Source organism: Caretta caretta, chromosome 17 (assembly GCF_965140235.1).
Source record: "Caretta caretta isolate rCarCar2 chromosome 17, rCarCar1.hap1, whole genome shotgun sequence".
NCBI classification, from domain to species: domain Eukaryota; kingdom Metazoa; phylum Chordata; order Testudines; family Cheloniidae; genus Caretta; species Caretta caretta.
The window spans coordinates 210534-228128 of record NC_134222.1 but is presented as its reverse complement, the minus strand read 5'-3'; the positions used below and the strand labels follow the sequence as shown (position 1 = coordinate 228128).

Here is a 17595-nt window from a genome sequence, read left to right as displayed (position 1 = left end):
AACTATTAGGGATTAGGAGGAGACCTAATGTGGGGGCAGATTATCCAACATCTGCATAATGTGAGGCATCTTGCATCTTCCCCTGAGGCATCTGTTACTGGCCACTGTCTGAGGCAGGATTCTGGACTGGATAGGATCCAGGTCTGATCCAGAAAGGCAATTCCTATCTTCCTATTTTTCTTTTAATTCTCTCATTACTGCTTTAGCCCCAGTGCAGGCCCTCTGTTGGGAGTAATAGCATAAATAGGCCCTTGGTATTCTAACCATCGTTCATCTAACATGGCTCAGAGCAGATTTTGAGATATGGTGGTAAAGCCACCTGAGTCTCATCTACACTAGAGCTTATTTTGTTACTATCATCAACACAGCTGCACTACTGGTGGCATTTATTGTAATTTGGATACTGATCTATCTTGTGTAGATAGGACCTCTGAGGCCAAAGTGGGCACTTAAGTGAAGGTGTCCTGAATCCTGGTAGTGCCTATGTTAACACACACACACCCCCATATGTGCATATGAGCTGGGCATCTGAAGACTGAGCTCTAGAGGTTTGGTTTTGAGATTCTTCTTGCAGAGGGGCAATTCGAGTAACAGCAGGCATGTCCCCACCAGTAGACACACAGGGCGGGATTCCCAGTTTTTTCAATCTTTCCTCATAGATCGTGTGTGTGTGTTTGTTTGTTTTTTTTTGCAACAGTTACACTGTTGACTCATTTAGCTTGTGATCCACAATAACCCCTAGATCTGTTTCCACGTACTTCTTCCTAGGCAGTCATTTCCTATATTGTACATGTGCAACTGATTGTTCCTTCCTAAGTGGAGTACTTTGCATTTGTCCTAATTGAATTTCATCCTATTTTCTTCAGACCATTTCTTCAGTTTATCTGGATCATTTTGAATTTTAATCCTATCCTCCAAAGCACTTGCAACTCCTCTCAGCTTGGTATTGTCCACACACTGTATAAGTGTACTCTCTGCCGTTATCTAAATCATTAAAAAAGATATTGAACAGAACCGGACCCAGGACAGATCCCACTTTTTATGCCCTTCTGGCTTGACTGTGAACCACTGATAACTGTTCTCTGGGAATGGTTTTCCAACCAGTTATGCCCCAACCTTACCGTAGAGCCATCTAGGTTTTAGTTCATTGATACTGGAATCATTGTGGATACTGGAACTAGCAGCATCTTTTTAACTGATTTACACAGCTGGTGCCACCTGGTAAAGAGCAAAAATGCCAGCTCCCTAAATATAGAAATCCACGGTGTTGACTCTGTAAGTTTCCCTGATCTCTTTCTGGTTTGCCCACTTCATTTTTCTCACAGATATTTTCTGTTTAGCTTGCTGACTGAAATCTGAGTATCCCCTCTATGCAATAAACAGCCTCATTCTCATCCTTCAAATTCTTTCTTAAAACTGCTTTACTTTCCATTGTTAATCTTTGCTCCAGGTTTATCTACACTTGCTCTCTGACATTTAAAAAAAGAAAATAAAGCAACACACAAGCTGGAACAAATTACATGATCTGCTTCCTTTGTAAAATCAGCTTTACCTTGCTTTTTTTGTTCTTTCTCATTTAGATTATGAACTACATGGGGCAGGAGTCTTGCTGTCAAACACAAGAAGTTTCAAATACATCTCTGGTACTATATGAGTAGTAATAAACAACGTTAAAACTCCAGCAGAATTATTCAATGACATACTTTTCTCTCCTCACTTCTGATTCTCCCTTCTCCAAGTCCCTGTGACAAACATGTAATATATATTTAAAATACACACAGCATGATTTAATTGTCAGCATTTCCTGTTCTACTTTGCATTTTAGGGGAATGAATGAATCTGAAGTTTAGATAGCTGGAGTAATAGGAGTTCCACATCTTCAGTTTTAAAAGCAAAAGCTGTCAGGAGAGATGTTACAACAAACTTTACTAGGACAAAAGTAAGGCTTTTTTCCCCTCTGCTGTGTCATTGGTATTTCTAAAATGTTCCAGCTTACGTCCTCTATTATTTAATAGTCAAAATATGAAGGGCCCTTGAAATTAAACTGTTTAAAGGCGTCTGTCAAAGGAGTACTTGTGGCATTCCTCTCCTTCCTCAAACATTTTTCAGAACAATAGCATAGTGTGGAAGTAAATTCTAAAGAAATGGTGAGTGAATCAGGAGGGCAACAGAAGGGAGAGAAGACCAGATTCTGAGCGTGAGCCACTGTTCCCCAAACTCCCAGCTATAACCTCTAGAACACCAGCTCCAGGAGTTACCTTTCCTGTAGTACTCTAAAGCAATCAAAAAGAGAAAATTATTTGATAAACAATCCTTGAGTGAGGCAGCCACTGACCTACTCACTTCTCTATGAGTTAAAAGTTACACAGTTGTACTGTGCTAGTGATGATTCTCTGCTGTTTTTGTTAAAATTCTGATTTTTCTCTTGTCCTTTGCTCAAAGTGGCTTACCCATGCTAGGGATAGCATTGTACTAAATGTCCCTTCCAGACCCTGATATTCAAATGTAGAATTGAATATTCATTTAGTTTTTTCTCTCTGCTTAAATTTCAAACAACACACACATAGAATGAGATTTATTATCATAAAAATAATTATTTGTGTACAGTTAACTTCAGGGCAGTTGAACTACTACTCACATGTTCAGTAGAGGGTATTGTTATGTAAGACATTAGCATGTTGTCTTGTCAGTGAGTCCTCTCTCCCATACCAGCCACTGACCATCTAATTAGTCACACACTGGCTTTTGCTTTTTGCAATGTTGCTGTAGCCAAGTTGGTCTCTTGGGTTCTGGAGTTTGGTACAAAGACACAACAAGCAGAATTAGGCCGCATTACCTACATTATAAATACAGTCATGTTGGGGTGCCCAATTACAATGCGGCTGTCACCCAAGTAGTGTAGTTTTTTCCAGCAGAATTTGTCATTTGAAAATTTGCAAAATCCTCTTCCTGATCTCTGCTTGCGGAATTTTGCAAGGATGCTGTTAGTGAGGCCAGTATGGATGGGAACCACGTGATGGACACTCAGCACCAAAGTTGTGATTACAATGGAAAGGCACTTGAACTACATGTCCATACACACTGTGTTTTCACCTGATGTTGACATGTGGCTTTAACATACCATTTCCAACAGTGTCCCAATTATTTTTTTTTTCTGGTATGTAGGAAGTTACAAGGGGTAAACAGTGAGTTCCAGAAGAAAGCAGGCAGCCAGAGAACAGGACTTGTATCAAAGGTAGCTTCAGATTTAGAATTAGTCTTTGATTTAAATTCCATTGTTTTGCTTTGTCAGTAGGTGAGATGATACCATAGAGGAAGGACATAGATGTTAAGGCCAGAAAGGACCATCTAGGTGACCTCCTGCATAACACAGGCCATAGGATTTCCCTGTATTAATTCCAGCCTCAAGTCCCACAGCTGAGATTGAGCTAGAGCCTGTTTTTCAGAAAAACATGCCATTTTGATTTTAAAATTTCCACTGATGGGGAGAATCTACCACAACCCTTGGTAAGATGGTCTGATGATTGATTACTCTCACAAGTAAAAATTTGCACCTTATTTCTAGTCTGAATTTATGGAGCTTCAGCTTCTAGCCATTGGCTGTAGTTGTACCTTTGTCTGCTAGAATAAGTTAACCAACCTTACAGGTGGGTTTTCTTTATTCAATACCTTATTGTCACACTTGTTATCACTCAGTGGGAAAATGTGCTCCCCTTTATGATCACTACTATTTCTGACCTTTCTCTTCTTTCCCCAGCCTCCTTTCTCTCTCTCTTTCCGACCATTCTTTCCTGTGCACTACCTTTTCTGTAGCAATGCACAATTTCACACCCAGCAAGTCTCTTTTTCCATCCCCTTCTGCATCCCATCTGCTGAAATTGGTCAGCAGCGAAATAGTTAATGCTGACCCTTTTAAAGCATAATTAGGCTTGAGAAGTAGCAAGTCAAAATTAATGGTAGGACAGAAGAGTTCACTCCGTTCAGAAAGTGTTTCAGGCTGTCTGTACACCCAGTTTACAGTAAATTTATATTTAGAATGTTATCTTTACAACCTGGAGGGCTCAAAACTTGAAGTTAAAACTCAGGTTCTGCAGAACCTGATTGTCCTGCAGGCCATGTAAATACATCTACAGTGCTAGACCAGACCTGTGGAGGATGGGTTTTGATACCCTTGCCTTAGAAATAAAGCAATCTAATAATTCCTGATTATTCTTAAAACTGTAAACTCAGTTTTTAAAAGTCTTTGAAAATCAAACATAACTGCTTTGTTTCTGCTGAGATAGAGCCTGGGAAGCTGAGTAAGAAATGTGTTGGGGGAAGCTGGAAGATACTGAGTCATAAATGTTAGTCTCAGTGGATAGGGCTGAAGAAAAATGTTCTGTTTCTTAGGGAGGACATACTGCTTCTTCCTTAATCACAGGATATGTTCAGTTTGAAATGGTATGACCTGGGCTGAGGGAGTGGCTGGTGAAAGAGCTAGTGACCATTTCTGAGAGCTGTAATTCAATGGAGCTGGTCCTGGTTTGTTTCCAACTACTTTTACAGGATGAGTTATAAAATTGCATGTGTTTCTTTCAGTAAATTTACCAAAACAAGCTATACAAGTTAAACACTTCTATACCACTATAACTTCATCCACACTAAGGAGTTGCACTTAGGGTGACCAGATAGCAAGGATGAAAAATCAGGACGGGGTGGGGGGTAATTGGCACCTGTATAAGAAAAAGTCCAAAATATCGGGACTATCCCTATAAAATTGGGACAGCTTGTCACCTTAGGTGCACTGATTTAAGTAGATCAGTTTTTCCTGCCAGTTTGGTTAAATCATTGCAAAAACTGTGTAAACAAGCACAGAGATGCAGGATCAGTGTGCAGGCTGTGTCAATGGACCTACGCATATGGAAATTTGCTCTGTTAGCTGAAGAATTTTGTATCTAGTTGATAAATGGTATAGTTCCAAAGTACCAAAGAAATGAAGGACCTTTGTATCTTATTATTATTTATAATCATGTTTATTATGGTAGTGTCTGAGGACCAACGAAGAACTGGCCCCATTGTGCTGGGCAGTGCACATACTAGACCACTCTCTGCTCCCCAAAGAGGTTACAGTTGAAATAGACCAGATAGACTCAGGGAGGGAAAAGGCAGTGGAATTTATGATGAGATTACTGGTTCTGTGGATTAAGGGAAAGCTGTGGATGTATTGTTTCTTGACTTTAGCAAAGCTTTTGACACGGTCTCCCACAGTATTCTTGTCAGCAAGTTAAGGAAGTATGGGCTGGATGAATGCACTATAAGGTGGGTAGAAAGCTGGCTAGATTGTCGGGCTCAACGGATAGTGATCAATGGCTCCATGTCTAGTTGGCAGCCGGTATCAAGTGGAGTGCCCCAAGGGTCGGTCCTGGGGCCGGTTTTGTTCAATATCTTCATAAATGATCTGGAGGATGGTGTGGATTGCACTCTCAGCAAATTTACGGATGATACTAAACTGGGAGGAGTGGTAGATACGCTGGAGGGGAGGGATAGGATACAGAAGGACCTAGACAAATTGGAGGATTGGGCCAAAAGAAATCTGATGAGGTTCAATAAGGATAAGTGCAGGGTCCTGCACTTAGGACGGAAGAACCCAATGCACAGCTACAGACTAGGGACCGAATGGCTAGGCAGCAGTTCTGCGGAAAAGGACCTAGGGGTGACAGTGGACGAGAAGCTGGATATGAGTCAACAGAGTGCCCTTGTTGCCAAGAAGGCCAATGGCATTTTGGGATGTATAAGTAGGGGCATAGCGAGCAGATCGAGGGACGTGATCGTTCCCCTCTATTCAACATTGGTGAGGCCTCATCTGGAGTACTGTGTCCAGTTTTGGGCCCCACACTTCAAGAAGGAAGTGGATAAATTGGAGAGAGTCCAGCGAAGGGCAACAAAAATGATTAGGGGTCTGGAACACATGAGTTATGAGGAGAGGCTGAGGGAGCTGGGATTGTTTAGCCTGCAGAAGAGAAGAATGAGGGGGGATTTGATAGCTGCTTTCAACTACCTGAAAGGGGGGTCCAAAGAGGATGGCTCTAGACTGTTCTCAATGGTAGCAGATGACAGAACGAGGAGTAATGGTCTCAAGTTGCAGTGGGGGAGGTTTAGATTGGATATTAGGAAAAACTTTTTCACTAAGAGGGTGATGAAACACTGGAATGCGTTACCTAGGGAGGTGGTAGAATCTCCTTCCTTAGAGGTTTTTAAGGTCAGGCTTGACAAAGCCCTGGCTGGGATGATTTAACTGGGAATTGGTCCTGCTTCGAGCAGGGGGTTGGACTAGATGACCTTCTGGGGTCCCTTCCAACCCTGATATTCTATGATTCTATGAACATACAAGCAGCATGTGATGGTAGCAAACTGTGTGTTAATTCCACAATTTTTTTTGGTGGGTTTAGTAAGGAGCGAATTAGGTAAATTGAAAGAAAAGTGAAGGAAGAGGGATCACTGACAGGGCACTGAGGGGTCAGGATACGGGAGAAGAGGGTAAGGGGGGCAGATCCTGTGAAGTTAAGTTGAGGTGTAAAGACTGTAGAGGAGCAGGAGGGTTGGCACAAACTGCTAATCAGCACAGCACAGGTCAGAGAAGGTCCAATCAAAAATACAGAAATTTCTCTGAACCTCCCTGCTTTGCGTGCTTCTGCAGCTGCCCTTACTGGCTGGATTCTCTGGCTGGCTCCACCCGACAATTCTTCCCCCCTTCCCCCCCCCCCAAGCCACGGGGAGGAAAGTAGGGGAGGCATACCTGGGTCCTAGTGCACCCAGAGTTGTGCTGGAGGGGTGTCTCTTGCATAGCTCTGAATGGGTGGGTGGAGGCGTAGCGGGGGGAAGAGGTGGCCTTGGCTGGACCCTAATTAACCCGTTTCCCCTCCCGCCCCAATGCAGCAGTCCCTGTTTTGACAGCTGCTCATAGGAGCTGGAGTCTGTGGCTGATTCCTTTGTCCTACCCCACCATCAGCTTGATGTATGGGGTGAAAGATGCTGCTTTGCTGGGGTGAGTGGAGGAATTGGTTTATGTGACTCGGGCATTTTGCAATAAAGTATTGGTCAGGAGGAATGAATTGCAAGGTTGTTCTCAGAATTGCCAACCCCCAGCTTTTCAAAACTCGTGAGTCAAGCTCCCAGAAATCATGAAATCAACTTAAAAATCACAAGAATTAAAAAAAAATTATGCGGTTCTTTAAATTTGCCCTCTGGCTTTTGAGTCTTTCAGACACACTCTGGTTTGAGCTTTTCTCCACAGCCATGAAGGATAGAAACCTCTATTTATTTTTTTAATGAAAGCGGAAAGTCTCTCAGAACATTGTGATTTTTCTAGTCTGACCTTCTGTATAACACTGACAACTCCCCCAAAATAATTTCTGTTGAACGACAGTATATCTTAAAAAAGAAAAAGAAATCCAGTCTTTATTTTAAAAATTGCCAGTGATGGAAAATCCACCCTTGATAAATTGTTCCATGGTTAATTAAATTTTAATAAATTAATGGGCATTGGAGATGGAAAAAAACAGTGGGGGGTACCATCTATTTGATTTTACCTGACATTTCTGTGCTGCCAAAAACCGCAGTGTGGATGCATCTGTCTACAAAGTTCCTCTGTTAGCACCGTGAATATCATTCAAGGAGATAACCTTACTATGTCAGCAGAAAAACTCCTGTTGGTATGTGCTGCATCTACACTAGGGGGCTCTGCAGATGTAGCTGTATGGGTATTTGTGGGCTGGACGAGATGACCTCTTGCAGACCCTTCCAGCTCTTTTTTTCTATATTATTTAATAACGATCAAGGAGTTGCACTCAGTACTTTTGGGGCAGATTCTTTGGTTTGTTCTGCTCTGTGCCAAGGAGCACATGATGCAGAGGAAGCAGAATCAACCTGTAAGTTGCCTGCTGGGGAATTGCCTAGGGTGGAGGAATTCCCAGCAGGCACAGTGTCAGCGTATTTGGCTCCTGTGCCTTCCTCCCCACTGCCCCAGGTGCAAGGAGGGATGTGGCTAGTGGACACTGTGCTTTGGCTGTGTCTAGCTCATGTACAGTCTCTTGAAGGCTGTAGCCAGCTGGCACAAGTTAGAGCAGATTCCAGGCTGTGTTGAGGCAGGGACTCCAGAAGTTGTAACTGATGGTTGGCTCTTGGCTTCTCTTCTTTTTCTGTCTATTCAGGGCTCCCCTGGGAGGGGTTGTGGGAGGCAGCCTTGGCTAGTTTCACACTACAGCTGTTGCTGGGGCTGCAAGTGAAGCAATGGGAGGTAGTTGTCACTATTTCCTCCCTGTAGTGACACTTCAGTTTAAAAATTGCAAGGTATTACTCTAGAGGAAGGGTAGGCCATTGGTTAGAGGACTTGCATAGGACTTGAGAGGTCTGGGTTCTGTTCCCTGCTCTGCCAAAGACTTCCTGTGTGACCTTGGGCAAGTTACTTAGCCTCTCTCTGCTTAAGTTCCCCTGCTCTCATGGTGGTTGTGAGGATAAATACATTAAAGATTGTAAGGTCCACAGATATTACAGTGATGGGGGCCACATATCTACCATAGATAGGGAAATGTTTTCAATTTATAATCCAATATAAGTTTCTTCTTAACACAGTTGCCCAGGAGAGTCACAGTTTTGAGATTTGAGGCCACCCCCCATTAAAAGTGGCCCCTTCCAATATGAAAGAGTTCCGTTGATTGTGCCTATGTAGTGCTCTATAGTGATGAGTTAGTGGGGCGAGGGATGTAGCGAACTTATCTCTGCACTGCTCCTTCTATTTATTTAGCCCTGGTTCCCTGATTTTCCTCACACAATGTGGCCACTGTTAGCATGAGAGTTTTCTTCTCTGTGTCCTGGCACTTGGAACACCCTCCCTGTATCTGTCTCGTGAGCCCTCCATCTCATTAAGCCTCAACAGAAAATCTGCCTTGCCTACCTGTATGTCTCTCATCGTGTATTTATATCGTAGAGCACTTCGTGGTACAATTTATGTGAAGGATGCTACCAAAATTAAACTGGTGTGTGTTGGCTTTCACAGTGTTTATTGCTAGTCCAAAACACAGCTTTACCCTCTACAGCTCTTACTGAAATGGCAGAAACCGGAAAGGGAGAGACTCTGAGCAAAAAGCAGGTTGAAAATCTGAGAACCATACATGCTTCTCCTTAATTTTTCCCTCTTTAGGGGAATCTGAAGGGGTGGTGTTATACCAATAAAATAAAAACCAGCAGGATCTTATTAAAGAGGAAAAGGCAAAATACCACATTTATTGTGAATACAGAAAGAATCATAGTAAGCAGTTAGTTATAGCTATAACGTTCCATTCAGTCTCATATTTATTCACACATTCATTCATACAAACACACACACACACACAGGTTCTGCAAGGTTGTTATCATAGTTACCAGCCTTAGAGTTGCTCATGCCAAGCCACTGGCCAGGAGGCCTGGACATGAGGAGGGAGCAGGGCCTTGTCAGATGCACATTTGATGCTCCTGGAAGTTGGTTTGCAGAATCAGACCCCAAAGTTCTCACTTTCTAGAGTCCATTTTTATAGGAATTTCTTCCTATGCTAGTCTATGGGAATTGCTTCATCATGCTGTTGCTGAATCAATCAGCAGATAGTACATTCCTGACGGCTCCGTGCTGCTAGATGTTATCTTGTTCTTTGGTTCTCCCATTCTTGAGGCTGTTGGGTGGATTCTAGTCTGCCCTCCAGGGGTCCTCTGGTTATTTCCACTTGATGCCTTCTTCAGCCGATGGACACTGGATTCTTAGGCTGGCACGTCCCTGATCATTCAGTTATTATCCACACCAAGCATCCATCCACATACATCCTCTATCTCTATTTTAATCACAATTGTTAACAAAGCAAGATGAATACAACAAAAGGGCAGGGAGTCTCTGGGTGCTGTTTCTGTTGTTACAGAGTATTGCTTTGAGTCTCTCTCTGTGTGAGTAGTTGTTGTTACAAAGAATTGCTTTAAGAACAGACTCTGTCTTGGAATGTACTAACGCAATTAGCAGCTTGCAAGTTTCACACACAGAGAGAGAAAAACAATACCAAAAACCAAGAGACCTCTTAATTAGTAAAAAGAAAAGGAGTACTTGTGGCACCTTAGAGACTAACCAATTTATTTGAGCATGAGCTTTCATGAGCTACAGCTCACTTCATATGCATCTGATGAAGTGAGCTGTAGCTCACGAAAGCTCATGCTCAAATAAATTGGTTAGTCTCTAAGGTGCCACAAGTACTCCTTTTCTTTTTGCGAATACAGACTAACACGGCTGTTACTCAGAAACCTCTTAATTAGTAATACCCTGGAATTTAAACTATGGGGAATCAAACTCATTTGTGATTTTAATACAGAACTTCTTTAATATGATCCAACAGTGGGATGCGACCTTATTGGTGAAGGGGGTGTTGGGTTTCTGCTGTATGTTGAGATGATGTTGTGCACATCAAACTGTAGTCAGGTTAGGGCACTGCACTGAGGGCTCTTCCATTCTGCATGATATAGATGTCCTGGTCATGTGGTTATTTGTACAGGAGAAAAGGGCTCTGATTCCTGATGGGTACTATCTATGCCAGCATGAAAAAGAAGAGGTGAGTGCAGTTGAGGAGAGAGAAGTAATATGTGAGGCAAAAGAAATCTCTTTTCTCATATTAATTATTCTTTATAGATCTTTGTTATAATTTCAGTTGTGCTGTTGACAGAAATCAGGAAAAGGTGCCTGGACTAGAGCTGTCAACTTGTTAGCACTTCGGGCATGCGCAGCTGGTAAATAACAATTTACTGCTGCTCTCTGAAAGGTTGTTTACCTCAAGGCAGGTCATTTACCACAGGGTATGTAAATAGGAACGCAGTTCAGACTCAGTCTTCCTGAAAGATCCTTGGGGAAATCTGGATTCTGTTTAATACTTTTTTTTTTTTTTTTTAAATCCAAAATTATTCTAGGAAGGTAAGTTATTCGTTATGACAAGAATACTTAATCTCAGCACTGTTTACTAGTTCCTGGAAGTGGGTATATCAACCCGTATAAATATTTTCAAGAGTGAACAAAGTATTAATAATTGTTCTTGTGATGTTGATTTGATCCTGCTTTATTACTGATTGGAATTTTAGCAATAACCCCCCCCCCCCCCCAACTGCCTTGTCTTCTGGCAAACTGGCCATTGCTAGTGTGAAGTGACTGGGGGGTTGCTTTATTAATGGGGTTTGCTTTATTTTCTCTTGTTTGTATGCTGGTCCTGTGTCTGTGCTTTGTGGGCAAAGTGCTCTGTGTGTCGTGAAAGTCTCAGCCTTTTGATTTCACTGCTTATGGTTGCAGGCGGCAGGGAGTGACGGTATCCGGTTGACAATGGAGAGTGCTCTAACAGCCCGTGACCGTGTGGGGGTTCAGGATTTCGTCCTGCTAGAGAACTTTACTAGCGAAGCAGCCTTTATTGAAAACCTACGTAAACGATTCAAGGAGAATCTGATCTATGTAAGTAGCAGAGAGCAGCCAGAGTGCTGATCTTTGACTAGAATTTGGATATTTGCTCTGAAAGCTGGACATAGTGATTTTGTTCTGCAGGTGTGGGATCTGGATGTGGTGGTGTCCACCAGCTCCCCTTTTATAGCCCATGATTCTGTTTCTCAGACCCGTTCTGTTTACTGACATGTTGGCATATATAGGGCCTGATTTTCGGGTTGCTGAGCATCTGCAGCTCCAGTTAACTTCCGCTGGAATTCTGAGTGCCCGGCACCACTGAAAATCCAGCACATACTGTATTCTTCCGACTTCATAAAGCTATTCTGTTGTGGTCTTAACAAACCCAAGCTTAGCTCTGATCCCAAATATTGGAATGAGTAGTCAAAAATAACCCAGTACTGAAGCTGCATTGCTGGGATGTCCAGAAGCACTGAAGCAGTCACTAAAGGATGTAAGTGCAGAAATTTTCGGAAAAAGGGACACATCCAATATAAGTTCTGTAGCCCCACATTTACTGGCTGCAAGATTGTTTGTTTCTTCAGACTCCCAAGTCACTCTCTCTTCAAAGCTGGTAGCAGCATTCCAAGTGCCCTTGTTTCAGGCTGGCCTTGTAAAAATATCTGGGATTCCAGAGTAATTCTGAAGGCTCTTGTAGAAACAGATGCTAGCCTTCATGTAATGCTTTTCCTTTCGGCTCTTTTCAGACTTACATTGGCTCAGTTCTGGTGTCAGTAAATCCATACAAGGATCTGGAAATCTACAGCAAACAACACATGGAGCGATACCGTGGCGTCAGTTTCTATGAAGTCTCTCCTCACCTGTGAGTGGCCTGTGGGTAAACAATACGGTTTGTGCTATTCCCATCTGGCTGGTTTAATACTGATCTACAGAAAGCAAACATACAAGACTTTTTTTTCCCTTCCATCTTCCCAAACAGAGTACTGGAGTGGGGGCAAAAGGGACCTTTAGAAAGGCTGGCTGTTTTATTCCTGCTTCTCTTTCCAAAGAGAGTGAAAAGAAAAGGAGTACTTGTGGCACCTTAGAGACTAACTAAGGTGCCACAAGTACTCCTTTTCTTTTTGCGAATACAGACTAACACGGCTGTTGCTCTGAAACCTGTCAAAGAGAGAGTGAGTTGCCTTTGAGAGTGTTGTTTGGAAAGGGAGTTAATTCCTTCCTGGCCAAGTGATTTGAGACTCAGAGGAATCTGAGCTGCTGATCCAGCCTAGGCAGGACCAGAGACCTCATTGTTCCAGGGTTATTCAGTGTGCAGATGATCTGGTTCTAAGTTTCCTTTGCTGCTAAGCAGCTTATTCAGTTTATGACTAAACTGAGGGAAAGGGGGTGTGTGTGTGTGATGTTTTTTTTTCCTACCTCCTCCGTCACTGCTTGACCAATATTAATCTGGTATTTCCCTTGTTGCTAAGATACCATGAGCCCATTGGAACAAAGAATGTATTTATTTACATGGCCTGGTGAACGTTCCCAATTTCCTATTTAAAATAAAAGATTTTTGAAGCTTGAGAGAGAGAGAGAGGACACAGCTGAGTGAGCCTAGCTGACCAAATTGCTCGCTGAGCCAGGGCCCAATCCTGAGATACCTCTTGAAGACTCTTTCTTCCAAAGACCTTTGAAGGGACAGGGAGAACTATTTGGGCTGTTTCCTGTTGTTGGCAGGTGACTCAACAGTGCAAGTGAGATGGGAATATGTTACAAACATGATGAGGTGATGCTAGAAACATGATTGCTTGGGAAAATCCAGAATCCTGTCTATACGTACTATAACAAAGTTCCTCCTCTACCTTGGTGGGTCCTGCGCTCATTGGTGGATTTGCTCGCCTCAGAGGTTCATGGCAGCCCTCAGTTTGTCCACTTTCGTGACTCAAATGTGCCGGTCACTCAGTTAGCCTCATCACTGGCCAGCATGGGGAAAAGGAAGAAGAACAATCCCCGCAGTCTCTGCTGATCCATCTAGTGGATCGGGAAACAGGCCAGAGACCTTTCCCTCTGGTGGAACCCACAGTGCAGGTCAGCTCCTCCAGTATTAAGTAGGGAGCTGGGGGGATGGAGGGATGGGGGGAACCCGGGCCTGCCCTCTACTCTGGGTTTCAGCCCAGGGCCCTGTGGATTGCAGCTGTCTACAGTGGCTCCTGTAACAACTGCGTGACAGCTACAACTCCCTGGGCTACTTCCCCATGGCCTCCTCCCAACACCTTCTTTATTCTGACCACAGGACCTTCCTCCTGATGTCTGATTATGCTTGTACTTCTCAGTCTTCTAGTAGTACACCTTTTCACTCTCAGCTTCTTGCTCCCAGCTCCTCGCATGCAAACCACAAACTGAAGTGAGCTCCTTTTTTTAAACCCAGGTGTTCTGATTAGCCTGCCTGTCTTAATTGATGCTGGCAGCTTCTTGATTGGCTGCAGGTGTTCTAATCAGCCTGTCTCCCTTAATTGTTTTCAGAAAGTTCCTGATTGTTCTGGAACCTTCCCTGTTACCTTACCCAGGGAAAAGGGACCTACTTAACCTGGGGCTAATATATCTGCCTTGTATCACTCTCCTGTAGCCATCTGGCCTGACGCGTCACAATACATTAATTAGAATGTAAAATTTTGGGGACAAGGGCTGTTTATCTGTTTGCAGTGTACAACACTGAGGATTCTATCAGCACTAAACAAATCCTTTTAAGTATTGGAGCATTACCCAGTTCTGCTTCTATTCAGTTATACATTGTACCAGGGAAGATGTGCCCTGCAAAGTATTCCTCTTTCAAACAGTCCAAGAAAAAAAAGTTCTCACCCTCATTGCAACCAGTCAATGAGAAATTGTAACTGTACAGCTCAGTAAATCCGAAGTGCAAGGACTGCCAATACTATCCTGATACAGGAGACGGTATTTCCAGACTAGCTCCTTTAGGGGTATTATTGCTGCACAGAAAATAATTTGAATATTTTTAAATGTTATGGGAAACAGACTCATTTTAAGCACTGGACTGTGTGCTGTTTCATCGATTACTGTTAGCAGCAATTCAGACCATTTTTCTGAGCCTTTTTTTTAAAAATGGGCTTTATAAAATGAAAACAATTCTACCTTGCTATCCAAATATCAAAATACCCTAAAGCTAGTGGGAACACTTGAGTCAGATTATCTGTGGAGTTTGTAGTACCTAGTCATTGAAAAGAAAAAAGGTTTATCTCAATGGACTTGAAATGCTGGCTTATGCTCAAATAAATTGGTTAGTCTCTAAGGTGCCACAAGTACTCCTTTTCTTTTTCCGAATACAGACTAACACGGCTGCTACTCTGAAACCTGGCATATGTCTGTGATAATCAGGGTCCAGGCACCCCAAAGAGAGAACAGGGGGTCTGAGCTCCCAAGAGGAAACAATTTAATCAGCTGGTTGTGTACAAAAATTTTGAGTAAGGTCTTCTTTGAAAGCTTGTAATGTTCTGAACTTAATAATCATTATGAGATAGGTATACAATCTGTGTTTATTAATTTATGTATTTATGTATATTGAGAACTGAGTTTGTAAAGCTTTACCTTTACCTCTACCTCACAGTAGGGCAGTGGTCAGCCAGGCAGGGACGGACTGCCACCCCAGCCAGACAAGACTAGTTTCAAGCACCTACCATTGTACTACCCAGGAAGAGACAAATTATGGGCCATTACAGTTAATGGGAAAACACTGAGACATCCTGGCTAGAATTTCCCCATCCAAAGTAAGGATGAGTCACCATGCAAGGGGAGGGGACTGTGATTAATAATGTGGACAGCAGTCATCCCTAAATAAATGGTATACATCACAAAATATAAGGTATGCAGTACGGTTGACCTTTCCTTTTCACTTAAGGGGGTTATAAAACCCCTACATAAGAATATGCAGTCCAGAGGCAAACTCTAAAACTAAAATACAGTTTACATTTATTCAACTGTTTTGATTTGGGAAATGCCCCAGAAGTGGAATTTGGATAGAGAGGGGAGAGGAATTTGTTAAACTATAATAAATTACATTTTACACAGCAAAATCTTAAGTAGCAAAAGAAGAAATTGTTGTTCGCTAATGCTCCTTTCTTTGCAAGGAATGTGTTTGAAATTCTAAGATCCAGCTTGATTTTTTAAACAAGACTTGGTGTATGAAATACTCCAGAAAACTGGTGTGAACAATAATTATAGAAGCTTTGGATCAGAATTTCTCAATATAAATACTATTCTTGAAGGGCCATCTTTTCTAGGATTTTGCACCGTTAGAATATTGGGGCTGGAGTTGGCATTTCTTCTGGTTGTGATTGTGACGGTGTGGAAACTCTAAAAGCCTAACTGAGGATTCTCTGCCTTTCATGTTTGTGAAAGCAGACTTAATTTCCAATTGTCATTGTTCCTTAGTTATGCTATTGCTGACAACTCATACCGTTCCCTGCGCATTGAGAGGAAGGATCAGTGTATCCTGATATCTGGGGAGAGTGGAGCTGGAAAAACTGAAGCCACCAAGAAAATCCTTCAGTACTATGCAGTGACATGTCCAGCCAGTGACCAAGTTGAAACAGTGAAAGATCGCCTCCTACAGTCCAATCCGGTCTTAGAGGTAATTTGAAGTCCAGGATATGAAACTTGGCATTGTGGCAACTCAGTCTTTGATTTACAACAGATATGTATTTGGTGCTGCATTTTTCTGGTGTTATAGTGACCTCTAGTGTCCAGTTCTGTACAATCCTTACAGTTCCCTTTACTGTTTCCACCACCCGTTCAAAACAATGTTGTGGGTGTGGGCCTGTGGGAGGGAGAAGTTTGGCCAGCTTGGGCAAGGCTGGGAGGTCTGTGACCATTGTGTGCAGGCTAATGAGTTCCTATTAAGTCATACTGGTGATGGGGGAAGATGCAAGACTTCTTCGGGTGACGCATTTTCCTAACAGGGAGTGGGATTAGGATAAATCTTTGCAAGGAGGAGAGGAGTGGTTTAACAGGCCCATGCAAGGTAATAACTTTATATTTGCAGTATGCGTACAGCTCAAACAATCAGAACTCAGGTAGCTGCTTACTTTCTTCTTAGGCTATATCTACTCTAGAGAGCTTACAGTGGTACAGCTACCCCATTGTAAGATCTCTCATGTAGCCGCTCTATGCCAATGGGAGAGAGCGCTCCTGTCAACATAATTAAACCACCCCCAAAGAGCGGCAGTAGCATGTTGGCAGGAAAAGCTGTCCCGCTGACATAGTGCTGTGCACACTACCACTTATGCTGGCAAAACATATGTCACTCAGGGGTAGACAAACCTGTGTCTGTAGGCCAGTACATAAGCCACTGGCAGGTTAGTGAAAAATATTTTAAAATGCCCTATTTTATGGTTTCCTTGTTTTTGAAGACTGTTTACTTTTTTTATCTGTTATCTTTTTAATTCAGGCATTTGGAAATGCAAAAACCCTTCGGAATGATAACTCCAGCCGATTTGGGAAATACATGGATGTGCAGTTTGATTACAAGGTGAAAATCTGTTTTATATACCTCATTGTAGTCTTGCTTGGATGCCCAAGCACATAGATATTGAGATCTGCATCAACAGTTCAGGTATAGTAAAAACCCTACCTGCCTCTTGTGAATGAAGTCTACTGTTTCAGAAAAGTTTGGGTACAAAGAGTTGTTCAGATTTATAATTGTGTGTGTGTGTATATATATATATAGATAGATAGATGGATAGATACACACACTTCATTGTGAAGCAGCTAGAATTGCTACAGGCACAGCATGCCTGACACAAACACGAAAGTTAAGAAAGTGAAAAGTCAAGCCAAAAGGTACAGAGACTCTGTTCTTCCGCCCACAAGCACTCACCTTACCATTACCACAAGTACTGTGCACCACAGATGATTCACGACGACCATAACACTGCGCCGTTTTCATCCTGGTTCACAAACACCTTTCCCAACCCTAGTGATTGTGGATGTGTAGTGCAGTAGTTGGTTGTGCTGAGGGGAGGGTAGTTTAATAAAGGGTTGTGTGCACAATGGTTATTAAAGGAGGTGATGAGAGGCTCGTATCCCTAAGGGGGGAAGAGTTAAGGTTGCAGTGTATGGTTGTAGTGGCAGTGGTAAGGTATTTACTGTTAGGTAGTTGAACTTCTCCTTCC

At 42.6% G+C, this 17595-nt stretch overlaps 1 protein-coding gene across 7 annotated transcripts in view; it reads left to right on the top strand.

Moving 5' to 3' along the window:
- MYO1C (myosin IC) overlaps positions 1–17595 on the top strand; it is a 133293-nt gene that overhangs the window by 57315 nt on the left and 58383 nt on the right. For 6 of the 7 annotated variants that reach the window (XM_075120670.1, XM_048824263.2, XM_048824260.2 and 3 more), the window contains 4 exons: positions 11327–11482; positions 12175–12290; positions 15857–16055; positions 16872–16952. In XM_075120670.1, coding sequence (XP_074976771.1) covers positions 11327–11482; positions 12175–12290; positions 15857–16055; positions 16872–16952 — 552 coding nt within the window. Of the gene's footprint in view, positions 1–11326; positions 11483–12174; positions 12302–15856; positions 16056–16871; positions 16953–17595 lie in introns of those variants that run through there. The other variant, XM_048824266.2, reaches the window with a different exon arrangement.